At 42.6% G+C, this 14902-nt stretch overlaps 1 protein-coding gene across 1 annotated transcript in view; it reads left to right on the top strand.

Annotated features, from left to right (window-relative positions):
- sema6bb (sema domain, transmembrane domain (TM), and cytoplasmic domain, (semaphorin) 6Bb) overlaps positions 1-12212 on the top strand; it is a 134304-nt gene extending 122092 nt beyond the window's left edge. Inside the window, exon 18 of the mRNA XM_030083565.1 lies at positions 9490-12212. Coding sequence (XP_029939425.1) covers positions 9490-10397 — 908 coding nt within the window. The 3' untranslated portion in view covers positions 10398-12212. The remainder of the gene's footprint in view (positions 1-9489) is intronic.
- The last annotated feature ends 2690 nt before the right edge of the window (positions 12213-14902 follow it).

The raw sequence follows: 14902 nt of genomic DNA, 5'->3' as shown, positions 1-14902 counted from the left end.
GACCAGATTTGGGAAAACAGCGTCTCCCAATATAATTAAATCCACAAATTCAATGAGGAACATTCCCGATATCAACATGTGTGCATAGTCTGTGAAGAAGCATTTATGAGCAACCCAAAATTGAGTCCTTCGATTACAGGGCAACAAGGGGGTTTAAGATACACACACACGCACACACACACAGACCCCCACAGCTCTACTAATGAATTTAACACACAGCGCTTTCCAAAGCAACTAAAGACTTTTGCTCGTTTGCCCCAAGCAGAGATTTTTTTTCCTTCCTATGTGGGCACATAAAGGGCGAAAGAAACCAAAATGAGGGTGACAGTTAAAAATAAAGATGCACTGGTTAGCTGGGAAGACAGTGGGAGATGGAATAAAGGAATATATAGGCAGCAGGAGACTTGTGCGGGTTTGTAATTATGCAGTCGTCATTGCAAACCTTGACTCTAAGCCAGCCAAATGTCTGATCTGCCCTCACAAATAACGGCAGCTGAAGACCTGAATCTATTACCAGTGTATTTTAGTGGAGGTTTTATGTAATTTTAATTATAAACACATGCTGGTGTGCATAAATGTTTTAACATATTGATCAACCCAGTGCGAAATGGACACGTCTGTCTGCTCCTCAGGAGCCGTGGTGGGGAGGATTTTTTTTTTTCTTCTCTCTCTTAGCCTGGGAGTCATGCAGAACTCTAGAGCAGTTTCCTTTAAGCCGTGCTCTGAAAATGCTGTCAGGGAGGGACTGTAAATGGTTTTATAGTCATCCTGAGAGTAAACAGGGTTTACGAGCTAGCAAGGTTTAGTCCAAGTAAGGAGCTGTGCTTCATTTTTAAGCACTTTAATTCTCTTTCAGTCTGCTGCTATCCTTACACACACACACACACACACACACACACACACACACACACACACACACACACACACACACACACACACACACACACACACACACACACACACACACACACAGGGGTGCTAGTTTCACAGCTCTCAACTTGAGGTACGCTGTATGTTTGTGTGTGAAAGAGGGATGTACACAGTAGTGAAAATGGAGGGTGAGATCTATAGTGTACCTGCTAAAAGTAATGCAAATGGCGCAAAAAGAAAGACAGCGGGAAGGAGGAGGGCATGATAAAAACAAGACACGAAATAGTGCCTGCAGTCTTTCAGCGGAGGAAAAGGAGAGGAGGAGGATAATGAGCAAAATCACTGAGCCATGGGTGCAGGCAGTGAACACACTTATTGCCACATGCACATTTTCATACATCTATACACACTTATTCACGTTGCGGTGCACATGCTTTGCCACGTGCATCCCTGTCGTCACTGCCTACAAAAACACATTAACATTATGCAAAGAAATGGTTGGATTCCAAAGATGAAAGTGCCTCAGATCACTGGCTGTTTGCTGACACGGTTGTAACCTATCAAGCTCAGAAATTTGTGAGCTCCTGACATCGACAGGTCCACCGGGATACAGTGAAGCCTCTTTCTTCTGTTCTGATCTGCTGTATTTCTAATACATGTATTCCAGCTCTCAAAATGAACCGTTTCCCTGCCTGGCTTTTTACGAGGGAAGCTCTCCAGCTGTATGCGTCCACTAATAGTTTTTAAATTAATTAGGTAACATCTGTAATGGATTCTGCCTCCGAGACAGCAAACATAATAAACCCTGGTTTGGCCTGGATCCGATTAAGTCTTTTTTCATTGAATAACCAGAGATTGTTACAACCTCAGTACAGAGTGGCTATAGTATAAATACTGGATTACGGAGACACTGTTTATACTTGTGTGTAAATATTTTATACTGCCGAAAAATTGCATCCTTTTTGTGAAGCCGTCCATCTGTCCATGTGTATCTTATTTATCTGCTAGAACCAAGTTTGGAATACTCAGAGAAGCCAGTCACACTTAGCAATGGTGGGTGACATGTCGGCAAACAACACTCACTCTTTCTCGCTCTCTCTCTTTCACAGAGACACAAACACACCTGTACGCACACACGCCAACAGGAAGTTTAGCATCCTCTACACACCTAATATGCATATCATTGATTTTCTTAAGAAAAAAAAACTGGAAAATCTTCACAAGCACAGGCAGAACCTGGAAACTTCACACCAAAAGGCTCTGCATATGTATTTTTACAGCAGCAGTCCTCTGTCATAATGACACTAGAGGGGAAAAGATTCCACAAATGAACAATGCACAATAATAAGATAAACAAGATTTGAATAACATTAATGTAAAGAGAAGCTTAACATCTAAATAAATACATATTCTTTCCAGTCGGTGCATAGTAACGTGCAAAGTTTCTCTGCAGCTTGTGCAGTTCAGTAATAGCTGCTGGAAAAAAAGCTGTTTCTGTGGAGTCTTGTTTAACTTTTAGAGACATAAAATGTCTGTCCTCAGGGAAGAACTGGAACTCAGTATTTAAGGATGGCGGTCACCATTTAAAGTAGAAATGACTTGCTGTAACTCTGGCAGACAGGGATGCTGGAAAACATTGTAGCTCTCTGATCAAACAGAAAATCATTGAAGTTTAAGGCGGTCCTGAAAATACCAGCAGCTGAGCCATGTCACTAACACTAAAACATAATCTGCACCCAGTGCAGTGAAAACATACTGAAACTTGGTGATTTGGTTATTATTTTTCAATACATACCTTTGATGTGTATGTTGTCATATGTGCTCTTCCATTAGTCTGTCTGGGTAATAAATGTTGAATTTGTCAGCACAGAATTGTACTGAAGTACTGAATAAACACTTTAGGTCCAAATGGAAATAATTTAGTGATCCAACCTCTGAGATTGCAGAAAGAGTATCAAAGGAGCCTTTAGACACAATAAGGAATGTTATATGATATTAATGAATGAGGAAAAGTCAAATTTTAAGTCTAGCATGTCTCCCAATTAACTCCAAACTGTTTGCAAACAAGTTTTGTTGATGACATTTTTTCTAAACCTTTAGGCATAAGCTTAAACACCCTGCAGTTTTTTAAAAGATCATTTCAGAGGTTTCCTTCTGAAAGCAGACGTATCCTTAATCATTTTGCATATACTTTGTTGTTGGATATTTAGTTTTTGCTTTATGTTGCATCACCATGGATTTCACCTGAGGGACGAGATTGTAACATGAACAAAATGATCGCTTTTTGTGTCTGGCTGTGTATTTCATACAAGACGTATTTTAAAATGGTGAAAAAGGCAACAAAAATATTTAGCATGATGAAACTTCAGAGGGGAGGAAATTTAAGGAGAAACAAAAAGTTCCTATTGAATATGAACTCGGTGAACTACCAGCGTGGCAAAAGGTTAAACAGATAACACTGACAGTGTCTGAGATTAAACATCCATGACCTTATTTAAAAGGAATGTTTGAAGCTTTACTTCACCGGGCTACTGTATGCTTTAACGCTTTTCTTTTAATCACATCTCAGAGCCCAGACCCTATTCCACTATATCTTACAAAAAAAAAAATCTGAATGTTTGGATTCACCGAGAAAATTAAACTGTGGTGTTTCAGTTTTACATTATTTATTTGAAGGTGTATGGAGAAGTAAGGCACACAAAATAACACAGTTTACTGGTATCTGACAAAATGCAGATGCATTAATGGAGTCGATTTATGAGTCTCCTGTTTCACGACTTGTTAATATCTCTCTAAGTCCTCAGGCTTATCCTGCAACCATTTGGAAAATTCCTCTCTTAATCTGTGTGATTGTCTGGACACTTTTTTTCTGGAGGTCATTGTAGTAGCGCTGCAGCGTTCCCAGATGTCAGCAATGACTTTGATCATTACAGCACTACCACATCCAACAGTGCTTTTGGCCAAAGCTCTGAATGTAAGGCCCAAGTTGTAATAAACAGGATCATCCTTTGGATGCATGTCTGTAATCAAGATCATCATCACTGACGGGGGGTTGAAAATTATCTTCCTTCCTTTTATCTTACTTGTTGTCCTTATCACATTCACACATGCTCGCTCGGCCTCCGCAGACAGTGCCGCCAAACTCAGAGCGTGGACTGAGCAGATACTGAGCACGCTGCCCGGACTGTAATCAAGGGAAATGTTTCACAGCTATCACGGAGCTGTGGCAGGGCTTTGCTGTGGTTTTCCCCACACCGAGTGGAAAATGGAGGGATTAGAAAATGAAAGCAGAAGACAAGTGGAAACATTTATAGGTAGATTACAAACACCGCCTGATCTGTCACAATCAATAAGTAATTGCAATGTCACATTGTCACGCTAATACTAAATTTGATTAACTTTCAGGAGCAACCTCGATTTGAAAGTGCAGGAGTAAAAGTTTCCCTACTTCTCTTTAGAATTTTTAAGCTATTACTCCCATCATACCGCCACCCCTGGTGATCAAAGGAGTGGTGGGTAAGAGAGAGATATGGAGAGAGGATTAGCGGCTAACAAGAGGATTGGAGGGAGGAAGGACGATAGGGAGTAAGAAGGAGCAGATGACTGTGGGTTGGAGACAAAGGCAATTGAATACCAAAGGCAAATTGAAACTATGTGCAACCTTTGTACTTTAAATTTGACAGTTAACTGGTGCAAAAGTGTTCACACGCAAATACCCTATCAGTGTTACTTTCAGCAACGGAGCTGTTACATGTCTGCTGCTGCTCTGTCTCCCTCTTTTCCTTTTCCCTCTTTTCTTTTCCTCTTTAATCCTCCCTTATACCCTTTCCTCTTCTTTTCCTTCAGCCATCCTCTTCTCGTGTATTCTCACCTCTTTTATCCCTCCAAGTTTTTTCATCTGGAGTCTTCTCCTCCCATTTACCTTCAACTTGCATACTATAGGTTTCTTTCCTCTTCTCTTTTCCCTTCCTTGCTCTCCTGTTTTCTCCTCTCCATTGTTACACAGTAATTGGAGCTGGAAGCCTCAAGACAAGAGTCTCAGTGTTCGTCAGCCTGACAGGCAGGCCTGTTGGCTTCTATTAAGCTTTAATAAGTGAGCAGGATTGGAGCAAGAGAGAAAGAGTTGAAGGGAGGAGAGGAGTGTTCGAGCTGCTGCTTTCACTGTCACCCTTCGGTAGGATGCAGTCAAACCTGTCTGATGTCACAAACACACACACTCACACAACCAAATCGCGATCAATCCGTCCTTTCATTTTTGTTGTAATCCTTTTTCAGCTTATTCCCACTGGCAAGGGACTTTGTCTTGATGTTGTGTCTCCAAGAAAGACATAAGTGGGGGATAAAAGAAACTAGCAAGTCAATTAACATATCTGAGAGTCCATGTCAACAAGAAAGAGTTTGAGGAGATGAATTTTGGGTGAGAAAACTAGTCTGTCCCTACCGCTCAGCGAAGGCGTCTGCTCACATAAAGCCATACAGTAATAATACACTCACTTGTCAGGATCTGTCATCCTGCGTGAATGTGACGGCAGTATTATTGCACCATTGCAGAATTTAATCTAAAGTGCCACGCAGTAACCCTGGGCCCTAATAGAGGTAAATGCTAGAGAACCGTCCACAATCTCTGCAGCAGCGTCCCGCAAAAACAATTCCAGATGTCGTGTGATGCGGGTGAGAGATGAGATTTGCGGTCATTGCCTTTGCTCTGAGCTTTTGTGTTTGCAGCAATCTCATTTTGTTTACAAAGGCATCAAGGTTTTGTCTATTTAAAAAAAAAATCCACCCATGAATCAATAATTTCTTGACTTTTCAAGCTTCTCCTGTGTGCATGCATGTGCAAATGCAGCGTTCACCTTTAAATGCCTTTCTCCCCGAAGCATCTGAAGCCTCAGGAATGACTATTTAACTAAAGAGGGGAACAGTAACATAAGCGAAGCTGGCAGTCTTTCCAAGCTGGATATTGGCCACAAGCATCAAAATAAATACAAGAACAATCAAGCCTATGTTTAAGTTGTGGCAGCAAAGATGCCAACAATATGTTGAAGGAGAGAAGAACTCACAGTGAACAAATGCCCTTCTCAGTATAAACAGAGAGCAACACGGATGCTTTTAAGGATACACAAAGACTGAAATGGACGTCGGTGCCGGTTAGACTGTGTAACCGTGATCTGGCTGTGGGACAGAACGAAGGAATGAAGTGCAGAAAGGGATGTTGAGGGATCTAAATTATGAGTTGCCATCTGCGTTCAGAGTAATTTTAAAATATTGAGCAATCAAGATTTTACATCCCTTGTGGGCAAAACTAACCTCCCAAATAAACCTTAATGCTTGGTTACATAAACACTTTAAAATGTGTAACTCAACCCACATGTGAGGCTCTGCCCGGGGAGGAACAATTTTGATTCATTAATCAAAATTGTGTATTTATATTTGAAGGCAGTGACTAGCAGATGGAAAAAGGAAAGACTGGGGCATCTAGAAAATGATCAAATCAAAGCTTTCAGTGTGAAACAATCCTGCAGACCAAATGTTAGTCTGATGCTGAATTGAACTGACCTGTGTGTCTCACATAGTTAACAAGGTGTAAATAAGAGCTGTGTCTGCGTGTGTCACTGAGCACATTGGATTGGTAATTAAGGACTAATTAGTGCTGAAAAGGACATTGATTGACCACCACAGCACTTGATCAATGGTGAGTTTCAGTCAATAAAAACTGCGAACTTGTTGGGAGTGCTCGCTCGTATTGGAAATGTCAAGTCTGTAGTGCAGCATGTGCAATTTAATCATAGGTGACAAGGAAGACAGGAGATGTTTAAGTAAGTGTGCTTTAGTGAGTGTTTGTAAGTTAGTGAGAGGTGTGAAGGAGCCCACTTCCCACTGGGAAAGACATATTTGAATGCAGTCAGACAGGGAGTTCCACACTGCAAGTAGGATGTTTCAGAAAACTCTCAAAAGAATGTCTTTTATCACTCAGAATGTCTTCAGTTTTAATGAAAAAATGGCTTAATTTCATGCTAAAGTAGTTTATTTTCACGTTATTTTTGCACATTTTAATAATAAACCATCTTACACTTCATCTTTCCACTTCAGTTAAATCGACCTGCAGTTTCTTATTTACACAGCTTCACAGCAACAGGTACACTACTTCTTAAATATTTCAACAGCAGAAAACAAAGTAACGCCTGACAACAGAAGTGCATAAATGTAACCTAAAAATAAATTGTACCTCTTCAGCTTCTTTTCATTCCTGTCCTTGACAATGTAGAATTGTAGATGATTATGCTTGTTCGTCACTTTTTCTGAGAGCAGCTACACGCAGCGCTGCATGGCGCTTGTTTTTTCACTGTTACAATGTGAACTATTGATATAATAGTGTGACTGTGGCGTTGACCACTTAACTCTGTTAAAGAGATATTTCTAGATAAACTAGAACTGAAGTTGAACAATATTTCTGTTTTTTGAGTCTTTCCTATTTCACCATTAGAAATATATTATGGATTCTTTGAAGACGTTTATAAGAATAAATTGGATATAGTGTTTAAATCTGCAATTGCATTGGTGTAAAATCTCAAAATCAGTTACTGCCCTCATACAATCTTCTTTGTTTTAAAAAAATATTGCTTAGGGCAGCTTTGGCACACTTGTGTCAGTGTCTTTGGGTGAAACACTGAACTCCTGTTTTCTATTATTATAAACTACGAAGGCTACATTTTTGTTTCTGCATTGATGCTATTAGAGCATTTCAAGTAAGCTGTTTCCTTTGGCAGTGGTTCATACTTTAGTTTGTTTCTTCACCTGCAGTGTGTTTCTGTGATCACAGACATTGGTCCTTTGTAGCCAGCTAGCTTTTGTTCAGAAAGAAAAACATTATCATAGTTAAGTCGTAGTTTCCTGCCCCCCCGCCCCCTCCCCAAAGGAGAAAGAAAAGCCCACTTATGATTGTTTAGAAACGGTTTACAGCTTCTTTTATCCTAGAAAGTGATCTCAGATGTTTAACATATGGAGCTGAAAAGGTAATTCTGAACATTTTTTAAACAAACAGTGCACACAGTGAGAAACAGCCTCTCAAAGAAACATGAAGCCATTAACATCACATTAGGTGGTAGGGAGGTTTTTCTTTTCATTTAACTTAAAATAAAAAAAAAAACCATCAGTGGTACATAGCACTATTGTGAATAGACAGATGTATTTTGTTAGATTTGAAATGCAACAGAAGTGGTAGATTTTACTCGTTTAACCCTCATTTGAGCGCTTTAGAGTCACGCAGTGATACAGCGGTCTCTTGCAGTGTCTCTCACAGGCTTTTAGCTGCAATCCCTCAGTTTAATTCCAACGCGTGGAGCAACATTTCACCGTACGAAGCCACAGGCCACATTAATTAACCACCAGACCAATTCAAACTGGAGTATTTGCAGCACATTTGTTCCCATTAAAAATGAATTTGTCAGATACTAAAAGTATGTTTGTTTAAAAAAATTCTATTTTCTCTCCGTTCATTCCCCTCATTCTTCTCTGTTTCTTCTCTGTGTAGTTTTCAAGTGAGTAAGTGGCTTGCTATGTCTATTAATGATATCCATTTGTTGTCTGTGGGATAGGATTTATTTTGCTGTCCTTGTGGAGACAGTCCTCTCTCTGCCACTATCAATGTTGTAATTTAACAACTATTACTACTATTTGTCTAAGGCCCCAAATGTTCGAGTCTGCTTTAGGCAACACTCTCTCTTCTTTTCTCTCTTCCTTCCTCTCTCTCCCCCTTCATAACACCCTCCTCCTTCTTTCATCCTCTGCTCTCCAATCTGCTTCCCTTGGCACAATCTCATTGTATTCGTTTGTGTTGCTCCCAAGAGCTCACGCAACAGTAAAACAACTTTTCTTCTGGCATGTTTCTAATTGATCTGTGGCAGCTCGTGCTGTGGTCTTGCTGTATTCACATTTTAATAATTCAGTAACAACTCTCTCTGAGGGAGTTCACTCCATGTCCTGATGCAGAAGAAGTGCAGAATTTTGTGTTCTTGGGGCGCTTTATGTTCATGTTTTATAAAGTTTGGCATATAGATGCTGCCAAAATGTGTTTAATTCAGCTAAAGTGAGTTTATGTGTTTGTTTTTTCACAACAAAAAAGGCAAGTTAAGGTGCTGGTACATACATATCCTCATATTTCTGAGCCGAGCCATACACGAGATACATTTCTGATGCCTGCAGTGTTTTGTTAGTTGAAAGAGTTTTATAACAGTGTGGTCCGCAGTCCAAACACTCACATAGTCTATTAAGACATTTTATGGAACTAAAATTTGAAGTTATTTCTTCCTGTTAGGGCCAAAGCCAGTGCTGTGAAACATGTTAGGGTAGCGGGCTTTTCTTGATCAGGAAGACAGACATTACAGACATTAAAATCACCATCTACTTTAAATAATGAAGGCAATTAGCTCGGGGCACCTTGGCTAGAAAGCACAGGACCCTTCCCACCCACAACGGCGATGAAGAAAATAAGTAATTTTGTCTAGCTTCCAATTTCCAGATTTATTGAGGAAAATATTGGCTTTTTGTTTCTGTTTTTTCTGGTTTCACCAGCTGACTGACGGCCTTTTTCTCTGCATGATTGTGTCTTCCTCGCTGTAGGAATGCTGCTCCAGGAGAGTTTCATCGAGGAGCCTGACGGCTTGGTGTCTGTGAATCTGCTGGTGGTGTCTGCTGTGTCTGCCTTCGCCACAGGGGCCATCCTCTCTGGCCTCACTGTCTGCTGGATCATGAGCCACCGCCACCGCCATTCCCGTGGCTCTGGAGCCAACGGTGCTCGTCGCAAGATTGACAAAGAGCAAAGCATGCTGGGGCAGGGTCGGAGTGGGTCAGTAATGAGCGTAACAAGAACCAGTGGTGGTGAGAGGCGACGTTCACAGGCAGACAACCCATTCGTCACACCCAACGGTTGGCCCAAAGGAGAGATGGACCCGGGCTTGCTGCCCACACCGGAGCAGACCCCGCTGCAGCAGAAACGGGCCATGCGTCTCCCCGACACCGACTGGGATCAGAGCCAGACCTTCCTCACCGCCGTGGGGACAACATGCCCCAACAACTCAGTCATTTACCTGAGCTCCAAGTTCCTGCACGGTGGCGGAGGGGGCGGGGGCATGGTCCGAATAGAGGATCCGGGAGAGGTGGTGCTGCCCCCACACACAGAGCGCCAGCGCTACCTGATCCTGGCCACCCAGAGAGGGGAGCACGGTGGCAGTCGTCCCACCGGCACCCTGAGGAACTCGGCAGGAGAGTACATCTACCCCGCCACGCCACAGGATTCCCCCGACCGGCGGAGGGTGGTGTCCGCTCCTACTCCTCACATGGACTATGGGGAGCCTCGCTGGAGTCACGAGGCGCTCAACTACAACAGCAACAATGGAGCGCCCTATCACACTCAGCGCCAGGGGCTTATCAGGCCAGACATGCACGGGCCTCGAGGGCTGGGCGAGCTGGCTGACTTCAGCCATCTTCTGGGGAAGAACATGGGAGAGCGCACCCCCAGTGGCCAGTGAGGTGAATTAGATGAGCCGTGACACCAAGCTCTCTCTGAAAACCCCTCTCCCTTCTACAGTAAACTGGAATAAATCAACCCCCCAGACTCACTGTCCCGGTCCAATCTTACCCTGTCTGTCCTCTCTCACTGTCATTCAATGTTCTGACGTCATTCAGCCGACTTAAGAGAGAGACGGAAAGAAAAGAAGCAGAGTTCGAATAAAGAGGAGAAAACTCTCTTTGCATCTCTGTTCCTCTGGTAGTCAGTGGTACAATCCACACAGAGGTGACTTTGACACCACAGGACAAACAGCAAGGCAAAGAGAGGGGTGCAAAAGAAGGGGAATTCTCATTAAGAGACAAATATGAAAAACTAAAAAAAAAAAAAAAAAGAAACATTTTCGCTTGCAGCGCCAAATGTGAAAGGTCTCCCTCCACCATTTTGTTCACTAAAATCTACTTTCAGTGTGGAATTTTGTTTCTGCTTTGTTTATTCTTTGTGCCAGTGGCATCCAGCAGACAACAATGTGCTTTACTTTGGATTTCAAATGGACTAAAATTGTTGTAGCTATGCCAGAGGGCAGTGACTGTCAATGAATCATGCAGTGTGTGCGTGTGTGCGTGCGCGCGTGCGTGCGTGCGTGGCCACAACAACCCCAACCAGCATCCTGTCCTAACTGTGAAGTATAACTATATGAAGAAGTTGGTGAATACATTGTTTATTTTTTCATTGTATAAACAATCACAGAGATGCAAAAAGTTACTTGAAGCTCTGTGTGTTAACCAAGGTCTGAATGGTTGACCAGCGGCAAGTGAGGTGTTTAGATTTGCCGGGTGTGATTCGGGTTTTTTTTTTTTTTTTTTTTGCTTGTTTTTTTTTAATCACTTCCAGTACTTTAAAAGCAGTACTGGATGGAGCCATGATGTTGTGAAAGAGAGCAATAAATAGCAAGAAACATACGCGGTAGGGACGAAGATAAAGCCAATTTAAAATGATATTTTTATAATATCACTGTCTTCTCATGGCAAACTGAAGCCTAGACATGTCAGAAAAACGGAGGCTCTGGGAAAAGGTATAGTATCTCCCCTCCATTCTTCCCTCCCCTGGCTGCCTCTCAGTATGCCGGGGTCTGTCTGACCTGACCCGAGGCCTCCCTTGGCTCCGCAGTCCATTTGAAGGAGGGAATGTGAGCTCTGGCTGTCTGACTATCTGACGGAGACTGTGAGGCCCAGCCGCTTGGGAGCTCCATTCAGCCTCTTCTGCCCGACACTGAGCCTCTTTGTGCCCCACAAGCACGAGGAGACTGCGGCAACAAATAGCCGTTAAGAGTCAGGGACGTAGCCCACCAGAGCAGCCTCGCAGAATGTCAATGAGGAGGACAGCAGCTCCATCCGTCATTCCAGATATGCCAACCAGGCCCGGGCATCTCTTGTGGGTCACCCACGTTGGCATTTCACTGGTTTGCCGGAGCAAGGAGGGCTGAAGCTGAGGCTGAGGCCGAGGCCGAGGCGGAGGCTGAGGCCAGGGATGGGGCGCTGCTAACTGTCACAATGGTCATCCCTTGTGGCTTTTTTCTCTTTCGGTCTCTCAGTGTGTTTCCCAACAAAAGCGGGATAAAGAAAACAGATGGCATGGGCACACTAGGGTGTGGAGTTACTCTTTCACTCTGTTGTCTGATCTTTTGATGTTTTCTGTTTTTGTCTCCTGTCATCCGCTACTGATTCAAATGTAGATCCACAGATAACTTCAGTTCATTTGGGTCATGCTTTAAGGTGGTGTCTGTTGGTCAGCTTGTGTGTGTGTGTGTGTGTGTGTGTGTGTGTGTGTGTGTGTGTGTGTGTGTGTGTGTGGTGTGTGTGTGTGTGTGTGTGTGTGTGTGTGTGTGTGTGTGTGTGTGTGTGTGTGTGTGTGTGTGTGTGTGTGTGTGTGTGTGTGTGTGTGTGCGCGCGCGCGCGCGCGCGCGTCTCTTAGGGCTTATAAACATGAATGTGTTATTCACTGTGAGTGCAAAAAAACAGCTTTGATCACTTTAACTCTCATTCTCACCCTTCATCTTTTCAACCCCATTCTTTTCTCTTTTCAACCATTAAATGGCTGCCTAATGATCACAAACGCTTGCTCTCAGTGTCAGGGCCTTGCGTGGGAGCAGTGTATGTTGTACAATATATTTGAAACACTATAGTTTTCACAAAGATGGTGAAAGGCTGGGTCCCACTTCACACGATAGATAACATCGATCCAAACAAGACCAGAGTCTTTCAGCTCTGATACAAGACAAGAGATTAAGGCCTGCATCATGTGTAACGAACCTGCAGTTTCTTACACAGTAATCAGTTAATTCTACAGCTGCAATGAAACTAGAGGAACTACATACAGTTTCAATGTTTGTTTTTCTTTTTACAGTGTTGAATACAAGTCATACGTCACTTCTTTTGGAGCTAACACTTTGACACTGGAAATGAGTGAACTTGCACATGATTTATGCAAAAACATATATTACAGGATGTTACCCATTGGTGACTGTTAATCTTAACTCCAGAATCCATTATTAATGTATTTGTCTTTCACAGTTAGATAACACTGTCAGACATTCAGGCTAAGAGTCTGAATGAGGTCCAAGAGTCTTTTTAGAGGTCTTAAGATTTAGAACTGACTTTGGGAAATGGTGAAAATATTTCCACTCTCAAACAAAATTGAAGCAGAACATTAAACTAGTCATGCATATCTTGCTTCCATTTAGCCATAATCACATTTATGGACAACTGTAGTTTTCGCCATGGCCAAGCAGTAAAAATTATTTTGCTGTAATTCCACATGTGGAAAAAAAGTTTTCCTCATTTTAAGTATTTTCCAGGATTTACATCAATATAGACATCATATAAAATTACATATTTTGCCGTCAGCCTTTCACTGACAATATATTACTAGTGCAGTCAATTACAGGTCATCCCGAAACAAACAAACAAAAAAACCTCTTATGAATTACAAAATATTATCCTTTTTTTCAGAGCAGCTTTTGCAAACTGTTTTTGCTGCATCGCCCAGCCATTTTGTCTGTGTGAAATGTATTAAAGAAACCTTAATCTCACAATTTTTTAAACCGTTTCTGCAGGAGTTATTTATCATATTTTTGTTATTTATCACACATTTTCTACCAGTCAGGTTTAGACTATCTGAAGACACATCATCAAATGAGAACTTTCACAAAGCTACAATTGTGAATATTTGAAAAAGTTCAATGTAAATCAGCCATCTTATCAGGAGGATGTAAACAAGATTATAAATCTGAGCGGATATTCAATACCGGCAGACAGTTTTCGATGCAGCGCTACAAACACATTTCTGTTGAGGTTTTAATGCCCAGCCCGAACAAATGTACAGCCAGAGCTGGAGGTAATATATGAGACAAGCCAGTGAAAGAGATTTATAAAAGCAAGGACGGAGGAGGAGGTCAGGCAGAGAAACGTGATGTTACTGCATTACTGAGTCGCCACATTAGTACAGTGTATTCTTTACACATTCCACCCTGAAACAGGTCATTAGTATTAAAGATATGAAGCCCTCCACCAGCCCAGCTCTTCATCTCTCCCCTGTCTCCGTCTCTGCCATGGCCTGAGTGCTGTGTGCGAGTGTGTGTGTGTGTGTGTGTGTGTGTGTGCTGTGTGCGTGCGTGTGTGAATGAGGCCTCTCCGTCTCTCTGGGCCGGCGTGCCCAGCCAGCCGTGTCCTCGCTCTGCATCTCCTCCAGTGTTTTACTAAACATGCTTGATTAGGCAAAGTACATTCCCGGTCCTCTAATGGCGTGATGAGCCCCTGAGAAGATTACTGCAGACACATCAGCCCTGAGAGGGAGGTGCATGTTCAACCAGCTCCTTTTACCCCCTTCACTAACCACCAGCCACACACTTTCACATGCATGCATGCCTTTTCACAAACACACACACACACACACACACACACACACACACACACACACACACACACACACACACACACACACACACACACACACACACAGTCTCGTATTTCTATCCTTGTGGGGACCGTCCATTGACTCCCATTCATGTCTAGCCCCTAACCCTGACCCTTACCCTAACCCTAACCCACACCACAACAAAGCCTAACCCTAAAGAAATGTTTTTGCACTTTTACTTTTTTCAGTAACAACAACATGGTCAAGAAAACACTGTTTCTCCTACTTAGGACCGGAAAAAGGTCCCCACAAGGCACGTCGTTCCACGTTTTGCTATCCTTGTGGGGACATTTGGCCCCAACAAGGATAGAAATACGAGAACACACACACACACACACACACACACACACACCCACACGCACCCACACGCTTTAACCAATTTTGGAATGCAATTGAATTAAGATGAGAAATAGAGCTCCGACCCATGCAGGCTAACCCTGACTGCTTCTAGGAAAGGTACTGCACATGATGTTATCTCACTGACTGCATGATTTGATATCCTTAGTTCAACATTACAGGGCAGCTAAAGAATCCAGATGTAACCTCATGGAA

Source organism: Salarias fasciatus, chromosome 23 (genome assembly GCF_902148845.1).
Source record: "Salarias fasciatus chromosome 23, fSalaFa1.1, whole genome shotgun sequence".
NCBI lineage: Eukaryota > Metazoa > Chordata > Actinopteri > Blenniiformes > Blenniidae > Salarias > Salarias fasciatus.
This window is presented reverse-complemented; position numbering and strand designations above follow the sequence as displayed.